The sequence below is a fragment of the Stegostoma tigrinum genome, chromosome 27 (genome assembly GCF_030684315.1).
Source record: "Stegostoma tigrinum isolate sSteTig4 chromosome 27, sSteTig4.hap1, whole genome shotgun sequence".
In the NCBI taxonomy this organism is placed as follows: Eukaryota; Metazoa; Chordata; class Chondrichthyes; order Orectolobiformes; family Stegostomatidae; genus Stegostoma; species Stegostoma tigrinum.
Genome location: NC_081380.1, coordinates 28,642,174 through 28,659,682, shown reverse-complemented (window position 1 = coordinate 28,659,682; position 17,509 = coordinate 28,642,174). Strand labels below are relative to the sequence as shown.

Here is a 17,509-nt window from a genome sequence, read left to right as displayed (position 1 = left end):
TAAAATAATTAGCTTAACTGTAACTTTATTGAAATGCTTAACAAAATAACAGATAAATTAACTACTACTAATTAACTCTTTCAATATAGCACCATGTCATAAACACACCCTGGGCAAAGGCAAATTCAGTAAAATAGATTGTCTCACATTCAATTCTAGCAGCAGGAAGAGAACCCCAGCATTTTGCTGTAACAGAGAGAAGAACACAAGCTTCCACTTCAAGCTCCAAGGCCCCAGCAACTGCTGTAAGTTATAACTACAAGTCCTGGTCCTGTGAGAACTTGACCCTACCCATTGAGGCTGCTTCTATTGTTCCAAATTTTTAAAATCAAATAGGCCTCACAAGCTGTTTAGTTTATTGGCGTTGGAACAGACTGCTCATCATCTCTGTCTCATTTTTGTTCATTAAAAAAGGACAAAACATACCTCTTAATCACAAGACCCTGGACTACAAAAAAACAAAAGAGGATTAGAAAATCTCCTAGTCATTGTGTTGTTTATTGATTGAGTTCCCAGTTAAAGTGAATGGTATTGCTATTACTGGCAGACCAGTTAAACTAATATTTTCGATCTGTCTTCACTAAGGAGGACACAAATATAACCTTCAGGAAATGCTAGGGGACGGAGGGTCAGGCATGAAGAAGGAACTGAAAGAAATCATTATTAGTCAGGAAACAATATTGGGGAAATTGGTGGGATGAAAACCCTGTAAGTCCCCAGGACCTGATGCTCTGCACGCCAGAGTATTTTAGCAATTAGTCCTAGAAAAAGCGGATGTATTGGTGATCGTTTTCCAGTATTCTGTAGACTCAGGAACAGTTCCAATGGACTGGAGGGTAGCCAATGTAACCCCGCTCTTTAAAAAAGGAGGGAGAGAAAATGGAGAATTATAGGCCGGTTAGCCTAGCAGTGGTGGTGGGAAAAATGCTAGAATTAATCATTAAGGAAGTAATAACAGCATTTGGAAAGCGGTGACAGAATCGGTCCTGGTCAGCATGGATTCACTACAGGGAAATCATGCTTGACAAAACTTCTGGAATTTTTTGAGAATGTTACCGATAGAGTGGGTGCTTCAGGAGATGTTGTGTATTTGGACTTTCAAAAGGATTTTGACAAGGTTCCACACAAGAGATCAGTAAGGAATATTAAAGCTCGTGGTATCAGAGATAATGTATTGACATGGATAGAGAACTGTTTAGCAGACAGGAAGCAGAGAGTTGGAATAAACAGGTCCTTTTCAGGGTGACAGGCAGTGACAACTTGGGAGCCACATGGGTCATTGCTGGAAATTCAGCTGTTCACAGTATACCTTAACAGTTTGGATGAATGAATTGAATGCAATATCTCCAAATTTGCAGATGACACTAAGTTGGGTAGCAGTGCATACTGTGAGAAGAATGAAGACATACTGGCTGAGTGGGCAATGTGGATAAGTGTGAGAGTATCCATTTTGGTTGCAAAAACAGGAAGGCAGATTATTATCTGAACAGTGACAGTTTAGGAAAAGGTGGGGTGCAATGAGATCTGGGTGTCATGTGGAACAGTTGCTGAAGGTTGGTCTGCAGGTGCAGCAGGTAGTAAGGAAAGCTAATGGCATGCTGGCCTTCATAGCGAGAGGACTTAAGTATTGGAGTAAGGATAACTTGCTGCTGTTATACAGGACCTTAGTGAGGCCACACTTTGAGTATTGTGTGCAGTTTTGGTCTCCTAGTCTGAGGAAGGACATTCTTGCTATTGAGGGAGTCCAGTGAATGTTTACCAGACTGATTTCCGGGATGGCAGAACTAACAGTTGAAAAAAGACTGGATCAGCTGGGTTTGTACTCACTAGAATTTAGAAGAATAAGGAGGAATCTCATAGAAACATATGAAATACTGAAGGGACTAGACAGGCTAGATGAGGAAAGAATGTTCCCAATGTTAGGAAAGTCCAGAACAAGGGGTCACAGTCTAAGAATAAAGGATAAGCCATTCAAGACTGAGATGAGGAAGAATTTTGTCATTCAGAGGGTTGTGAACTTGTGTAATTCTCCCCTACAGGAAGCTGTTGGGGCCTGTTCATTTGATATATCCAAGAGGGAGTTGAATATGGCCCTTGTGCCTAAAGGGATCAAGGGGTATGGAAAGAGGGTGGGAATGGAATACTAAGATTCCACGATCAGCCATGGTCACAGTGAATGATGGTGCAGGCTCAAATGACCCACTCCTGCACTTTTTTTCTTTGTTTCTACTCCTGAAGAGTTTCTAGCTCATTTCCAGACTTATGGTTTTTCACCTTGGATATTTTTAAATCCTACCAGAATTTTACTCGTGTATTGGTCCAGTAAATTTTCTCCTTCATGATCTGCTCAAAAAAACTGTCCAGCCTCTTTAATTTTCTTCCTGTTTTTGCTTTGTTGAGATCCAAAACCTCTTCCATTTGTTGCTTTTGTTGTTGTTTAGTTTCCACTACATCCTGTGGGCATCTTTCACTAGATTGCTCCTCTATCATTGCTGGCATTTATATCTGAAAGGATATCTCAAAAATGACTAGCAACTCATTGTTGTGTATGCTGTGCATTTCCATCTGTTTTTATTGGTCCACCATTTTCTCCAGCTTTGCTTTGATCTCAAGCTGCTGCTTCGTTTTTGGTAGCTGCTTCTGCTGAGCCTGACAGTTTTACACGTAAATTACTATGGAGCTGCCTGTAAATGGGGAATCTTTCCATTGGTTTGATGAAACAGATTAGTTCAACTTGCTTCCTGTCCTTCCATTTCAGCTCTTCGTTCTATTTTGTGAACTGTGGAAAAATCTCCTAAAAGGTTCATCAATTCAGAAATCGTATTTTCAAGGTTGAATTATCCCATGCTAACAGTTCACATTTTTTGACTCATATAGTCATAGAGATGTACAGCACAGGCACAGGCCATTCAGTCCGGCTCCTCTATGCTAACCAGGTATCCTAAACTAAGCTAGTCCAATTTAGTCCATATCCCTCTAAACCCTTCCTATTCAAGTGCCCGTCCAGGTGCCTTTTATGGAGTCATAGATTGCACAGCACAGAAACAGATTTCTTCTTAAAATTTTACTTTCTCTCCACAACAGAGAGCTGAGATTTTAGCCACACTATGAGGATCTCCTTTTGTGTTGATAACTTGGTACAGTTGAGGGAAGATGGGAAGATTGAGAGATTTGATAACAGTGTTCAAAATCATGAGAAATCCAGACAGAGTAAACAGAGTAAAACTGTTTCCACTGATGGAAGGTTCAAGACCTAATGGGCACAGATTTAACGTAATTGGAAATGAAAGAGTGAAGTCATGAAGGAATGACTTTACATACATTGAGTGATTAGGCCATAAAATGGAAGGCCTGAGAGTGTGGTAGAGAATTAGATTGCTATCTAAAAGGAAGAATGGATAAACAGTCATGTGGAGAAGGTGAGGCATATTAGTAAATAAATCGGTAATTAATTGAGTGAGGGTAGCCTGCTTCTGTGCTTTTCCCATTCTGTTTAAGCAGAAGAAAGACAACTCCAATGGTTAGATGGTTAAATATCATATTTTTGCTGATTAAGACATTTAAAAATCTGTAACCAAGGGAGGAAATGAAAATGTTTGAATTTGGACCAATGTCTCAGACTGATTCTAAAGGAAAACAAAAGGAAGTGTAAATTCCAGAAGCTAAACAGCATTATAACTGAGAATTTATACCTCCTGGTATGTAAAATCCAGCGGGACTATTAGAAGTGAGTAGTGTTGTTTTTAACAAGGTTAATCAAACTGGATGAAGTATACAATTGTCACTCTTCACTGAGGAGCACACTGAAAGTCAAGACCTGCTATTCCCAGAATCATCACGGAAGTTAAAAATGTTATCAAATCTCACAAAATTCCCCAATTTACCTGTCTTTTAGTCCTAGGTCAACAGACAGCAGGGTCCAAGTTTCAGAAATAGATTCTAGCTAGAGGAAAGAACTACTGTCAACAAATAACTCTACTTATTAAAATTCTAACCTCCCTATACAGTCCTACCAATGCACACATATATAAGGACATACAAAACTGGTTTTATGGGTGGTGGAAAAACTGGGAAGGCAGTTCCATGGCCCTCGTCCACAGCGTTCACTTCCTTGCAAGAGGTACAGTGTGGCTGGGTCACAAAATATAGTCTCTGATGTATTAATTGGAAGCTTACATCAATTGGTGAGGGGAAATAAACTGGCTTTCTTCAGGCTTTGGTTACTTTCTAATGCAAAGAGAAGGACACCATCTCGCCTTCCGAAGTTCCAAAAGCTTCTGGCTATATCATCCAAATGCACAAGCTGTTCAACTATCTGCAAGACAATTGCATAATTGATGGCAGGATTGCAGTTCTGAGGAAGGGTCACCAGACCAGAACATTAACTCTGATTTCTTTTCACAGATGCTGCCAGACCTGCTCTGCCTTTCCAGCATCTTCTATTTTTGTTTCTGATTTACAACTTCTGTAGTTCTTTCAGTTCTAGCTGAGAAAAGGAGCCTGCTAATAATGAAAGCAATTGTGAATTCTCTGAAAAAGATCTAGAATCCCTGTTAAGAGGACTGTAAAACAAAGGTGCTTCATATATTTCAGTTCCTGAAGGAAAACCACTGTGATGCTTCCAAGATGCTTAATTTAAGATATGACAGTGCAGACAGTGGAATATTTTAATGCTCAACACTATCATGATGCCTTTTCATTTTTATGTTTACAAAATAGTTATGTTTGGGACTATATCTTTAACAGGGGGGTAAATTGAATGGAATCATGAGACCTGTATTTTAGTCAGCCTGACATTAAACCTGGGTGATTTGATTATTGAATGTTAAAAAGGTCCCAGATTGTTTTATGAGCAAGAAAGTGCATAGTGGCAACAGCTTCTGCACTAACTGGGAAAGAACTCTGAGCCCCCAAAGTCCCAGAAAAGTTCAGAATGTTGGCTTGCAAATAGTTATGCTTTAAACTGTCTATTTGACTCTAAAAGGAAAGAGAATTGAGCTCTTGTGGGTAACTAATCAGCTATTCTACATGGACATAGTACCCATGTGATTCACATTACAATGGAAATGGGCTTTGAGATGGGAAGGATTTCCATGATGTTGCTAAGATCTCTCAGACACAGTTAGTCGTGCTAAGATTCAGGGCAGGGACAGTGCAACTCAAGGCTAAAATTCTCATTGGTTCACTGTGCTGGATACAGTAAGAAGCTCAGGCTTGAATTGGGAAGACCAAATTTTTGAGAAATTAGACTGAGGCTAGAAGTTTTGCCTAGCTGTAGCTAGAGTATGAATCTCCAAGAAAACTTTCACAACTTAAGAGAGTTCTGGAGTTAAACATCTGGGCTGGGAACCAAAACATCACAAGTACACATAAGAGTTAGGAATTATTTTGGACTGATTTTGTGAGAACTGAATGTCTACTTGAAGAACAGTATAATAAATATCTGATAGTGAGTTGGTTGTATTAAATGTTTGTTCTGTAATTTAAAGCAATAATTGCCTATGAAGATAGAGTTTAATCAATAGACTATTTGGTGTTTTGTTACAGTAAATGTCTTTAAACATAGATCCTGTTGTTTTAATCTTTCTTATGACCTGGTGTAGAGGAGTGAATTGTCTGTCCTCTTTTTAACCTCCATGATTGACTATAGCAAAGATTTATTGTTCTTTGTTAAGACACAGCTAAATCACACACCAACCGGTTCAGCAGAAATAAAGTAAGGAGCCAATTACAAGGCCTTCTTAAGTGAAAAATGTAAGGGGAATTTTATGACTTCCTGATTTGAAGAAAAATAATGAAGATATGACATAAAACTCAAACATGCAGACATTGGTACTGAGTTAAAAGGGGTTGTGTCCAATACAAAAGGGAAGGGAGAATATTTAATTTGAAGTCCTTGGCGTTGCCTTGAGGTGTAATGTGTTAACCTGAGACCACAATTAGTTAGTGTATCCTGGATCATTCACCAGTGTGATATTGTAGATATCATTGAGTTCTTGGAGTTTAAATACTTCTCAAATTTATGCTGTTAGCAGTTGATTTATTTATCCCAAACAAAGGCAGAGAAAGACAGAGAAAATTTCTTCCAGTTCTGCTGTTAAAAATTTATTTCCCATGCTTTGCCAAACTAACAGTTCGAAATAGTGGTTGTTTATGTATTCTATGTATGGGACTATTGTTTCCAAGCTGGCTAATTAAAGATGAGTTTCATTTCCAATACATGTTAAGTTGAAAAATGGACATATGAGTCTGTTCAAGTCAGGCTAGGGTTTAGGTCTCTTGTAATAGAAGTGTTACTTTCAGTTCAGACAATATTGTTTATTCCACATTGATTTCCCTACCCACTATGACAGAACCAACTTAATATACAAAATTCTATGCAAGATTTGTGACAGACATTACATTGGACAGACAGGAAGAAAATTGGCCAGAAGAGTACATGAACACCGACGGGCAACACAAAGACACAACCAATACTCGCTCATCTCCATTCACACAGATAAGGAGAACCACCAGTTCGTTTAGGACGACACCAAGATCCTGGGACAGGCCAAACAGAGACAAACACAGGAATTCCTAGAGGCCTGGTTCTCCACTAAGAAAGTCATCAATAAACACATAGAACTAGACCCTATGTATACTCCACTGCGAAGGAAAACCAGAAATGAGGTAATAAAATCCAACGGACCCCAGAGTTTCAATACCAGGCAGGAAAACACAACAGCGCTTCATCGGAGGTTGCACTGATGAAGTTATCCAGCAGGGTAATGAAACATCTGTGAATAAACAAACGAGCTCGGCCAGTGAAACAACCACAGATTTCCTGGAGTTTACTGCAACAAGTGTCAGCCATATTGTCTTTTTCCCCCCCTTTTTAGTGTCATTTCTATCCATAGAAGTCCGAAGATCTTGGAAGTCAAAAGTTAATTATCCATAGTCCGTCATTATTATGGTCATCATTTAATGTCTATAAAGCAATAGTAATAATTTATTGAATCTTCAGCTCATATCTTCATTACTACCTCAGACCATTCGTTTGTTGGAATCACACTGAACAATGCATGCATTTAGTATTCATTTGTTTTAGGAACTATTGGACTCCACATGTGACTGAAAACTGTGTGTCTTTACAGGTTAAACATGGGACAGAATGATGTTCTCACTTTTTATGATGGGGATGATCTAACTGCAAGATTATTGGGCCAGTACACAGGCACTCATCATCCATTCAAACTGTACACAACCATGGCAGATGTCACCATTCAGTTCCAATCTGATCCGGCAACCAATGTGTTTGGATATCAACAGGGATTTGTCGTTCACTTCTACGGTGAGCCAAAGATTTTGTTTGTCTAATTAAACTTTGCAATTTATTTCTTTGACGGAAATCCAGCAGGTCCTGCACCCAGGATAGGTCCAGGTTTGTTTGTGGAATATATCTCTCATATGTATGGTAATTCTTTACACATATTTCAATGGGGTATGATTCAATCCTTTTCCTCAGACCCCCAAAGAAATGACAGCCAATAATTAGACTGTGGTAAATGCTTGCCACAATAATTACTATTATTGTAGTGCTCATAGCTTGAGAGCCAATGTCATTCATGTCTCTCACACTCCTACAGATTTTGTTCATGAACTTTATTCCCCACTGGCATGAGGTGTGAGAGAAACAGGATTACAGCTGCGCAGTTGTAATGAGTCAAGAGTGTTGTGCAGTCTGAGCTATGCATGTCCCCATAGGCATCATCAGTCACAGCTGTCCTTACGACTTGGAGGCAACACATAAATCCTTGCAGAAAACAAGCTCCCTCAGACAAATCCACTGAAATTCTCATATTAAGAGATACTTAAGCCTGTGTATTAATCTGCACTTCATTTCCTGCCAATCTTCCAAGAATCTGGCAATGTGGTTACGAGGCAGCTTCCAAATGTAGCTGCTGTGTCTTCCAATGCCCCCATTACCATGGGAGGTATTTGCTCCTCCAGTTTCCGCCACCTGCTGCGCTCAGTCATTATTCCAAATGTAATGGGTAGAAAGTTTTCTTAATGGTTAAAGGTCAGTCCTACAATTTATTACTGAGCAACTAATTGTCTTTGTTGTTTCATTAAGCAGTGTCAACTTAAGAATTGCTCTAGCAAATAGATTTGACACGTAATTATAAAATCCTCAGCTGTGTATGCCAATCAAAATAATTAAAACGGCAGAAATCATGATCTAAAGAGACCTGCTTTAATCTTCTGAATGATTGATGGTACTGTATTAGAACTGGAAAGTCACTCTGATTTCATCTTTCAAGATGATTTTGGCTGCAATTTTCCAAGGAAACTTAATCAGATCACTCAGGGATATTAGCATCATTAGCAGAATGTATCTCCTTTTGATAGGAATAATGTGAGGCAGTATACAGAAATCAAAGCTGATTGTGTTCCCTCTATTCACCCTTAAGTTGGGCCTCCTCTCCATTTACGTACATTGCTCCAGCACTTCCAATTAACCTTTACTCCCAGTAAAAACTGTTGTTGTAAAATTGCACAGTTCATTCTGAGAGGGTGTCAGACTTTGTTTTGGTTGAGGATATTGTGGATCGAATAGCCTGTGCTCCCATGCAGCAGAGCCTGGACAATTTTCAGGCTTGGACTGATGAGTGGTAAGTGACAAGTGTCAGATAATGATCAAGTCAAACAAGAGGAAATCTTACAATCTCCCTTCGACATTCAATGATATTGTATCACTGTATCCATCATCATCAACAACAAACTCTGTGTTACAACTGAGCACTAACTTACCTGGACCAGCATATAAATACTGTGGCTACAAGACCAGGTTAAAGGCTGAAAAGTCTGAGGTAAGCAACTCATCTCCTGACTTCCCAAAGCCTGTCCAACATGAGCAATACATAAGTAAGGCATGCTCTCCACTTGCCTGGATGAAGTTAGTCTGAAAATTTCAACCAGGCAGCTGCCATGTGGTTACACCAACATCTCTAGGTTCCGCTCCATGTGGCACATCATGAAAATCAAGATGTTAATGGCTACTTAGCCTCCATCAGTCTGCAGCCTATTAAGGCAATTAAAGGCCAGTTAAGGCCAGCGTCTGAGACCAGGTAGAAATCTTGGCTGCAGGTCCACCTCCTTCAGCAGTCAAAGCCTAGTAACAGATTTGCGAGGACAAGGGCTGAGGAGGAAATACGAGTATCCAGCAATGATTGAAAAGACCCCACCACAACTTACCCACTGAGGTGGTCATGACTGTGGCTCCAGACCGCCCTGAGCAGAAGATCATCTTCTGCTGCAGCAGCATTGCCATTGTGGCCAGTTACAGTCTAATTGTTTCCAAATATCTTCAGAGGGCATCTTCTTCTTGAGGTTCTTTCTCTGACATACATAATCAGCTCCCACTTCTGTGATCAGAGAATACTGGAGGATCCTCTGAGTATCTGTCATCCTGGAAGTCTGCCTTCCATCTTTAATTAGGCAGTGATCATAATCCTGACCCCTAATGGACCTCATAATCCTGACCCCCTAATGGGCATCATAATCCTGACCCTTCATGGGCCAGCATGAATCCAGAAATGCGTGTTTGGCCTCCTGACCCCAGAGCTAAAATACTGCTTGTGCTTTTTCACTAATTATTTGGGGCACTTTCTAAATATTTAATGAGGTGTGTATTATTTCACCACATCTAGTCAGCACTAATAGTAAAGTATACAATGAGACTTTGACTACTTTTGCTCTCCTTCACTACATTCTTGATATTCCACAAGAACCTATCTGATCATCTGGGTTATCAGCAAATGTTCAACTGAGCTATTTTTTTCATTGGTTCCAAGGCAACCAGTATTGCCTTTTTTTAATAGTCCATGTCATTTGGAACACATACGTTTGCTAACTGCTAAAATTGCTTTTTCTTTACACATCTGGATCACTGACATGTTTAAATCAGGCAGGTTTTCCATTCAATTTAAAATTGACAGTTCTGTTGAGATCAGTGGTGCATAAGCTGTTGTGGGGATTGATGAGTGTGCATTCATGCAGCCTTAAGAAAAGGCGGCACAATTTGCATTTATATAACACCTTTCATGACTAAGCAAGTCCCAAAGCACCTCACTGTCACTGCAGTACTTTTGAGCTATCATCACTGTTGTAGTGGAAGCAAACATAACAGTTAATTTGTGGACGTATAGCAGTGAAATTAATGACCAGATAGTCTGCGCACAAGCTGTTGACTGTAGGAGAAACAGTACCAGGAAAAGTCCCCCTCGTGCACTTCAAATAATGTCCTAGAATTTTTCATGTCCAATTGAGCTGGAAGATGAGGTCTTGGTTTATAGATTTAGACAGAAACCGGCTCCTATAACAATGCAGTAGCCCTCAGCACAGTACCAAAGTGTCAAGCTGCATGTAATACTCTTCTGTCGGTGACAGAAAGCATGCTGTTCATTTGAGAAAGTATCATCACCCATTTGCAAAGGAAATCACAATCAGCTAGGCTTCTTTTTGGGTGATAAAATGAATCAAAAAGAAATAACACAGTGATTGAAGTATTTTTCAACTGTTACCATCATTCGGCTTTTATTGTGAAAATTGGGTCTTAATGCAGGTCTGCAATTAAGATCAGCGGTTGGCCTTAGGTTTAAAGGAATGATTGCGAAATCTTTTCACTAACATGCCTGGCTTTGTCTCAAGGTGACCTTTAAATGTAGAACTTTTAGTGTGCAAAAGAAATATTATGTTGTATCTTTGTCACAAAATTCAATATCTCAAATTAAGGTATTCAAGGATGAAAATAAAATGTTATTTTAGTCAAATCCCAGTACAATATATAATTAGACTCAGAGTTGTCAAGCTGTAGCAGTGACAGGAATGGGTTTTATTGATCCTCTCCAGAAATCTCACTGACAATGAACAGTGCACAATCCAAGTGTTTGGAATGTAACGGAAACAAAACTTGGACATGTGCTCTCCACTCATTCGCTCTTTAAGCACTCAGCAGCTCGGAGTCTGTTTGACAAAATTGCATTGACTTTAAAGTAAATAAAATGAATTGGATAGAATAATTTAACAGTAACTGTATATTCTCCCATAAATGGCAACCCAAGTATAAGACAGATTTTACTTACATCCCAGATTCTCATGAAATCCTATGATATGTGCCAACACTACAAGAGTGCATGTGCAACTTAAAAGAAAAAGAGGTTTCTCATGTGGAATTATTCCTGACTTTGAACATTGACATTTTCTACGTAACAATGAAACTTCAGTAGAAAATTAAAATCCTTCAAAATCAGATTATACTATTCTCACAATTGCTGCCAGTATTATCTACTTTGGTGATGTCATCTCGATACTTAAAGCAATAAGCAGTTTTTAGAAGTATTTAATTGACTGTTTCCTTACTTCTGAACTTAGAATCATAGAATCCCTACAGTGTGGAAATTGGCCCCTCAGCCCAACAACTGACCCTTAGAGCGTCCCACTCAAGCCCATTCCCCTATAACCCACCTAATCTACACATCCCTGAACACTATGGCAAGTTAGCATGGCCAGTCCACCTAACCTGCACATCTTTGGGCTGTGGGAGGAAACTGGAGCACCCAGAGGAAACCCACACAGACACGGGGAGAATGTGCAAACTCCACTCAGACAGTTGCCCGAGGGTGGAATCGAACTCAGGTCCCTGGCGCTATAAGGCAGCAGTGCTAACCACTGAACCTCCATGCCGCCCAAACAAGCAAAGGACATTATGAGATCCTTGACCGGGAACTCTCGATGTCCTAACTTCCTTTTTTCTATTTATATTGTTAATTTCGGAGCTCACAGACAAAGTTACCTAATCTAGGCAGGTCATGATTAGGAGCAATTTTCAGAGAGTTTACTGAGTTTAAAAAACAGCAGTTTATACACGATACATTAGTCAATTAAAGCAAGTGTACAACTGTGACAATTGGAAATGGTTCATCGATACCAGGGGTCAAGCTAGCTATTGGAACAAAATGTGTTGCCCTAATTAAAGTTGTGGAGGCAGCATCTCACACTAGGCGAAATGCAAGGGAACTCTTCCCTGGATCTTATTCCTCTTCTAGTTCATCTTCAGTCTGGAGAAGACAGCTCTCTGAAGACTGCTGGATGAGGACTGCTACCAACAAGGTCCACGTGTTGAGGAGCACTGCCTGAGGATTGCTCAGTAAGAACTCCCCAGTGAGCAGTCTCTCTGCCCCATAGCACTTATTGCTGTATTACATTTCCACGGAAAAATTATTTTCTCTGTCATTCAATTGTCTGAACCTTTCTGTCTCATGGCTGTGCGACAATAACTTATGATGTTAGATTTTTCTCCTTGTCCACCTCCATTTGAAGGTTAGCTTTCGTTCTTTCTAAAAACCAAGTCCCCTTTTCAAAAACAACACACTGTTATTGGGGTACAGTTATCACCAGATAAATTGTTGATGCTAGTTCAACATGCATCGTGACCTTTGTATTTCTTGGAATTACCCCCTTTCATTTTCCCATACTGGAATTTTGGAAAGTCAATTACTTCGGTAATAACTGTTAAATGAATTTCATGCCTCAAAGTAAGTACTCGGAAAATTTCAGTTTTAAGGGACCCCAATATTCAACACTATTAGCTACAGTAGCTGAATTCAAATGATTCAAATTTAGTAATGCCTCACCTTCCAGTCACTTGCCATTTTATAGCTCCAGCGTGCTCTGGTAATCACATTTCTGTCCTAGATCTGCTGCAGTGTTCATGTGAAACCCGATGCAATCTGCAGGAACAGTGTCACATTTTGCCAAAGGGCACTTTACAGCTTTCAAGACTCAATGTTGAGTTCATCAGCTTCATATCATCAACACTAACTTCCAGTTTCGGCCATTTTGACCCCACACCTTTTGACTCTCAGTGAAAAGTTTTAGCAACTGGCCCAATGCAACCATGTGTAAATTATGCACCTTGATCAACTTGTCTCTGGTGTCATATTAGTCTATCCATTCTCTCTGGTGTGTTCACACTGATTGTGACAAATTAATGCTTAGCATTAGCTGTCGACATGTTAACTTCCAAAATGATCAGTACTACCTTTGTCCATCTGCAAAGCAATGCCATATCAATTGAAGTCACCAATTTATATCACCAAGCTTTTCCTGGTTAACTGCAGATACTCATTCAAATGGCGACAAAGAGGATACAAATACATCAATTTCCTCCTTTATTCCAATCTGATTGGATTTATGCTGCACTTGACCTTCTCCTCATCTCAACTCTGCAACCCTATTTCTTGGCAGGTCTCCTGAGCCCGGTTTCTCGGAGAAGTGCAGAGAGCTCCATTGCAGCTCTGTAGAATCAGAGGGAAGTCAGGACATTGCACGCTTTTACAGCACTAGCTCCTGGTCCTGTCCTAGTGAAGGAGTAAGTGAATGAATGAGTGAGTGAAAGGGTGTGATAAAAGTTGGTGAGGTTGCAAGTGGGTAGAGTGGCTGGTGGGTGGAGTAGCAGATGGGAGATATAGGTCAGACGATAGTTGGCTCAGGGCATTATGAGTAGCCAGTTCAGAAGCATAACCTGACAGTGAGGCATGGTCAGGTCTGGTTGGAAGGATGGTTAGGTGATCAAGGGATGTATGGTAATGCTGTGTCGGGTGTAGTCAGGGGATCGCAGTATGGTGGGGAATTATGGAGTTGGATTATGTCAGAATGTGTAGTTGTAGGGTCATAGGGTAAGAGGGTGAGTGAGAGTGGTGTGGTCATGGGAGATTTTCAGGCAGAGTTACAGGGGAGGTCAGTGTGAGTGATTAGAAGGACAGTTCTGTACTTATTCAGTTTTAATCTCTCTAAAATTATCTGTGAACCTAACCAGGTGAGTACTGCAGAACTGTTCAGTGTCAGCATAGAATTGAAGACTTATGCAGAGTGGTGTAACTAGAGGAATTGCCCATAGAGAAACCTAGACAGTTTCTCTAAGACAGACACTATTGTTATTAAAAGTTGGAATACATTACAGAGATAGAAAATGTGAAAGGAATTTCTAATGCCTCAGCACCAACTCTAGCAAAAGGGGACTGATTGCAATTTTAAAAGAAGAGACCGCAAGAAGAACAAGCAACATACATCAGTTACATCACTGGACCTCCAAACAAACAAGGGAACACATGCTTTTAGCAAACAACTTAATTTTTTGTCCAATTCCACCTATCCCAAGTGAGTACTGGAGAGCTACTCAATTTTAGCACTAACACTATAGTTTAAATAAATCAAAGCACCGTAGAAGCTGGAGATCTGAATTAAACAAAAAACAGAAATCACTGGAGAAACTCTGGTAAAGGTCTGGTAACATCTGTGAAGAGAAAACAGTTTGAATGTTTCGAGTCCAACGTAGCTTGTTCCGTTTTCTAGTATGGTAGTATGCATGTGTATGTTCAAGGATTTGGGACAGGGTTTGTCTTTTAATTATGTTTATACTTTTAACTGACTAATAAATGCTAAAACAAACTCTTCACTTTCTTACTCCCGGTCTGGCTGGCTTGTTTCTTCATAGATTTACATATGTTCAAAGGCTGTTAAACTGAAAATACCTTTATAAAAATTCAAACTCTGCTATACCAGCCCCAGGAGAGAAAAATGAAATTTATTCACCCTCTAGACTTGGCTGGAACATTTTTTCATTTCCAATGTGCTGACGTTGGCACACATTCTGTCTGAATGAATTACCATGCGCAATGAGGAGCAGCATTCCCATGAAATAACCAGTATATCTCCCCAGTATCACCGAACTACAGAAATAAAATGAGCTGTCCTAACTTATTTACATGTATCACAATTTCTAGCCTTTCATAACCAGAGGACACAGGTTTAAGGTGACAGAACCAAAGATTGCACAAAGGAAAGTTTCTTTACACAATAAATGATTTGAATTTGGGATGTACAGATGTTGCCGGGAAAGACTGTATTACTGGGCAATGTCACTACTAGGTGAGTGTTGTTGTCCATAGGTGTGAAAGGTGAGAGAGTTACACCTAACAAGTGCAGACACAATGGACTGAACACCCTTCTACCATTACATTGTAACAGTTCTGTGATTCTGAATGAATGTGACAAAGATGATCACATCGGTTGCGTCAAAACATGTTCCAAGCAGAAAACAAGTAACCAGACCACCACAATTTCTCATGTTACATTTTAAATTTGTTGTATGATCTGGGTAAACATAGCAAGTCTGTAAATTTCTTCGCTGACCAGTGCTTTTGGTTTTTTTTTAAACTAGCCTGATTTCTCAATTGGTGCAGTGCAGCATTGACAAATAATCAGCCTTCTTTTCATTGAAACTAGGAATTCTACTAGTAAAGAAATTTGCAAACTAATTGCAATAGTTCGGAGATAGCAAGAACTGCAGATGCTGGAGTCAGAGACAATACAGTGTGGAGCTGGAGGAACACAGCAGATCAGACAGCATCAGAGGAGCAGGAGAGTTGACGTTTTGGGCCCAGATAAAAAATCTTGCCCCGAAACATCGACTCTCCTACTCCTCTAATTATAATTGTTGCTGTGTTTTTTCAGGTCTTGCAACTATTTAAAATTTAACATTACAATGGCACAATATCTTGTAACTGCACAGAATGGATCAATGCAGGCATTTTTAAATTTTGATTTGATTTATTATTGTAACATGTGAAAAGTTTGTTTTGCGTACTGAACAGCCAAATCATACTTTACATAACTACATCAGGGCGATAGAACAGAATGCAGAATATAGTGTTACAGCTACAGAGAAGGTGCAGTGAAAAATCTAATCTAAAATATGAGAGGTCCAGTTATATGTCTGATAACAGCAGGGAAGAAACTGTTCTTAAATCAGCTGGTGCGTGTTTTCAAATTTCTGTGTCTTCTGTGCAATGGAAGAGGGTGGGAGGGGTCTCTGATTATTTTGGCTGCTTTCCCAAGGCAGAGAGACATTTAGACAGAGCCAACAGAAGGAAGGCTGGTCCACTTGATGGAGTGGTCTGTGTTCACAACTCCCTGTGATTTCTTGCAGTCTTGGGAAGAGCATTTGCCATACCAGGCTGTGATACATCCAGATAGGATACTTTCTGTGATGCACCTTTTAAAAATTACTCAGAGTCTTACAAAATTTCCTTAGCCTTCTGAGGAAGTAAGGGCATTGGTCTGCTGTCTTGATGGTGGTGTTAAGGTGGATGGGCCAGGGTAGATCGTTGGTGATATTTACTCCCAGAAACTTGAAGCTTTTGACTGCCTCCACCCCAGCACCACTGATGCAGAGAGGACGTTTTGCATTGGGAACATAGACTCCAAAAAGGGAGTTGCATAACTTGAAGGAGATAAAATTGCAGGTATGCGAAGGAACAACATGAGAGCAAAGCAGAGATAACAGGGGGTAGAGCTGGATGAACACAGCAGGCCAAGCAGCATCAGAGGAGCAGGAAAGCTGACGTTTCGGATCTGGACCCTGCTTCAGAAAAATGGGTCCAGACCCAAAACATCAGCTTTTCTGCACCTCAGACACTGCTTGGCCTGCTGTGTTCATCCAGCTCTACACCTTGTTATCTCAGATTCTTCAGCATCGGCAGCTCCTACTATCTCTATAACAATGAGAGTAAAGCAACCTGGATTGTTCTCCAAAAGAGCTGGTGAAGACTTGATGGGCTGAATGGCCTCCTTCTGTGCTTACTGTTTTGCTGTTTGGAAGATTTTGTTCCTCTTCCCGTTCTCAGTGGCAATTCCATTCTCCTAAAATATCGAAAGGTTTCGTCTCATTCCTTTTTACGTCAATCCTTATTTGGTCATATGTTGACTCCCCAAGCATTTGTCTAAGCTCTGGTGTCTCAGGTAGCCTTAAAGAACTGGAGGCTGCTTTTACAGTGATGCCAGGAGAATGTTTGTATATCCAGTTCCTGAAGCAAAGTTCTGGACATAGAATGGCCAGATTCACTGATGCTGGCAGTCACGACGATCGGTTTGTAAAAAGGCAGGCCTTTATGACATTGGACTTTCCACGAGAGGCTGGCCCATATACAAGGCTTTTTATAGGGAATTAGTATTGCTAATAATTATTATTAGGAAATTATTATCAAGTTATTTGCCTGTTGAATGATATGCACTCTTCAGTAACAGATGTTTCAAACACCAGATCTAAAAACTGGATTATAAATCTCAATACCATAGCAATCATACCTTCATTTTTACAGTTAGCTGCTTTCGTTAGGAGACACACACTCATCATTCTCTAATATTCAAAGGGCGCACAAAAAATAAAGAAGAATCATTTATGCACCAGACTTTGCAATCTCTCAAATCCTTATCGTTAGCTGTATATTTAACATTATAACATTATATCTTGCACTCTGCTCTGTTATCCTGATGCACTTATATAGTATAATCTGCCTATAAAGCAGATACAACACTTTTCACTGTACCTCAGTACACATGACAGTAATAAATCAAATATTTTTGAAAAGCCCAGTTATTCATATCTTATATGCACACAGGTATTGTT

At 39.9% G+C, this 17,509-nt stretch overlaps 1 protein-coding gene across 4 annotated transcripts in view; it reads left to right on the top strand.

The window, feature by feature from the left end:
- LOC125464660 (seizure protein 6 homolog) overlaps positions 1 to 17,509 on the top strand; it is an 853,304-nt gene that overhangs the window by 770,852 nt on the left and 64,943 nt on the right. For all 4 annotated transcript variants that reach the window (XM_059655252.1, XM_059655251.1, XM_059655253.1 and 1 more), the window contains one exon: positions 7,134 to 7,330. In XM_059655252.1, coding sequence (XP_059511235.1) covers positions 7,134 to 7,330 — 197 coding nt within the window. The remainder of the gene's footprint in view (positions 1 to 7,133; positions 7,331 to 17,509) is intronic.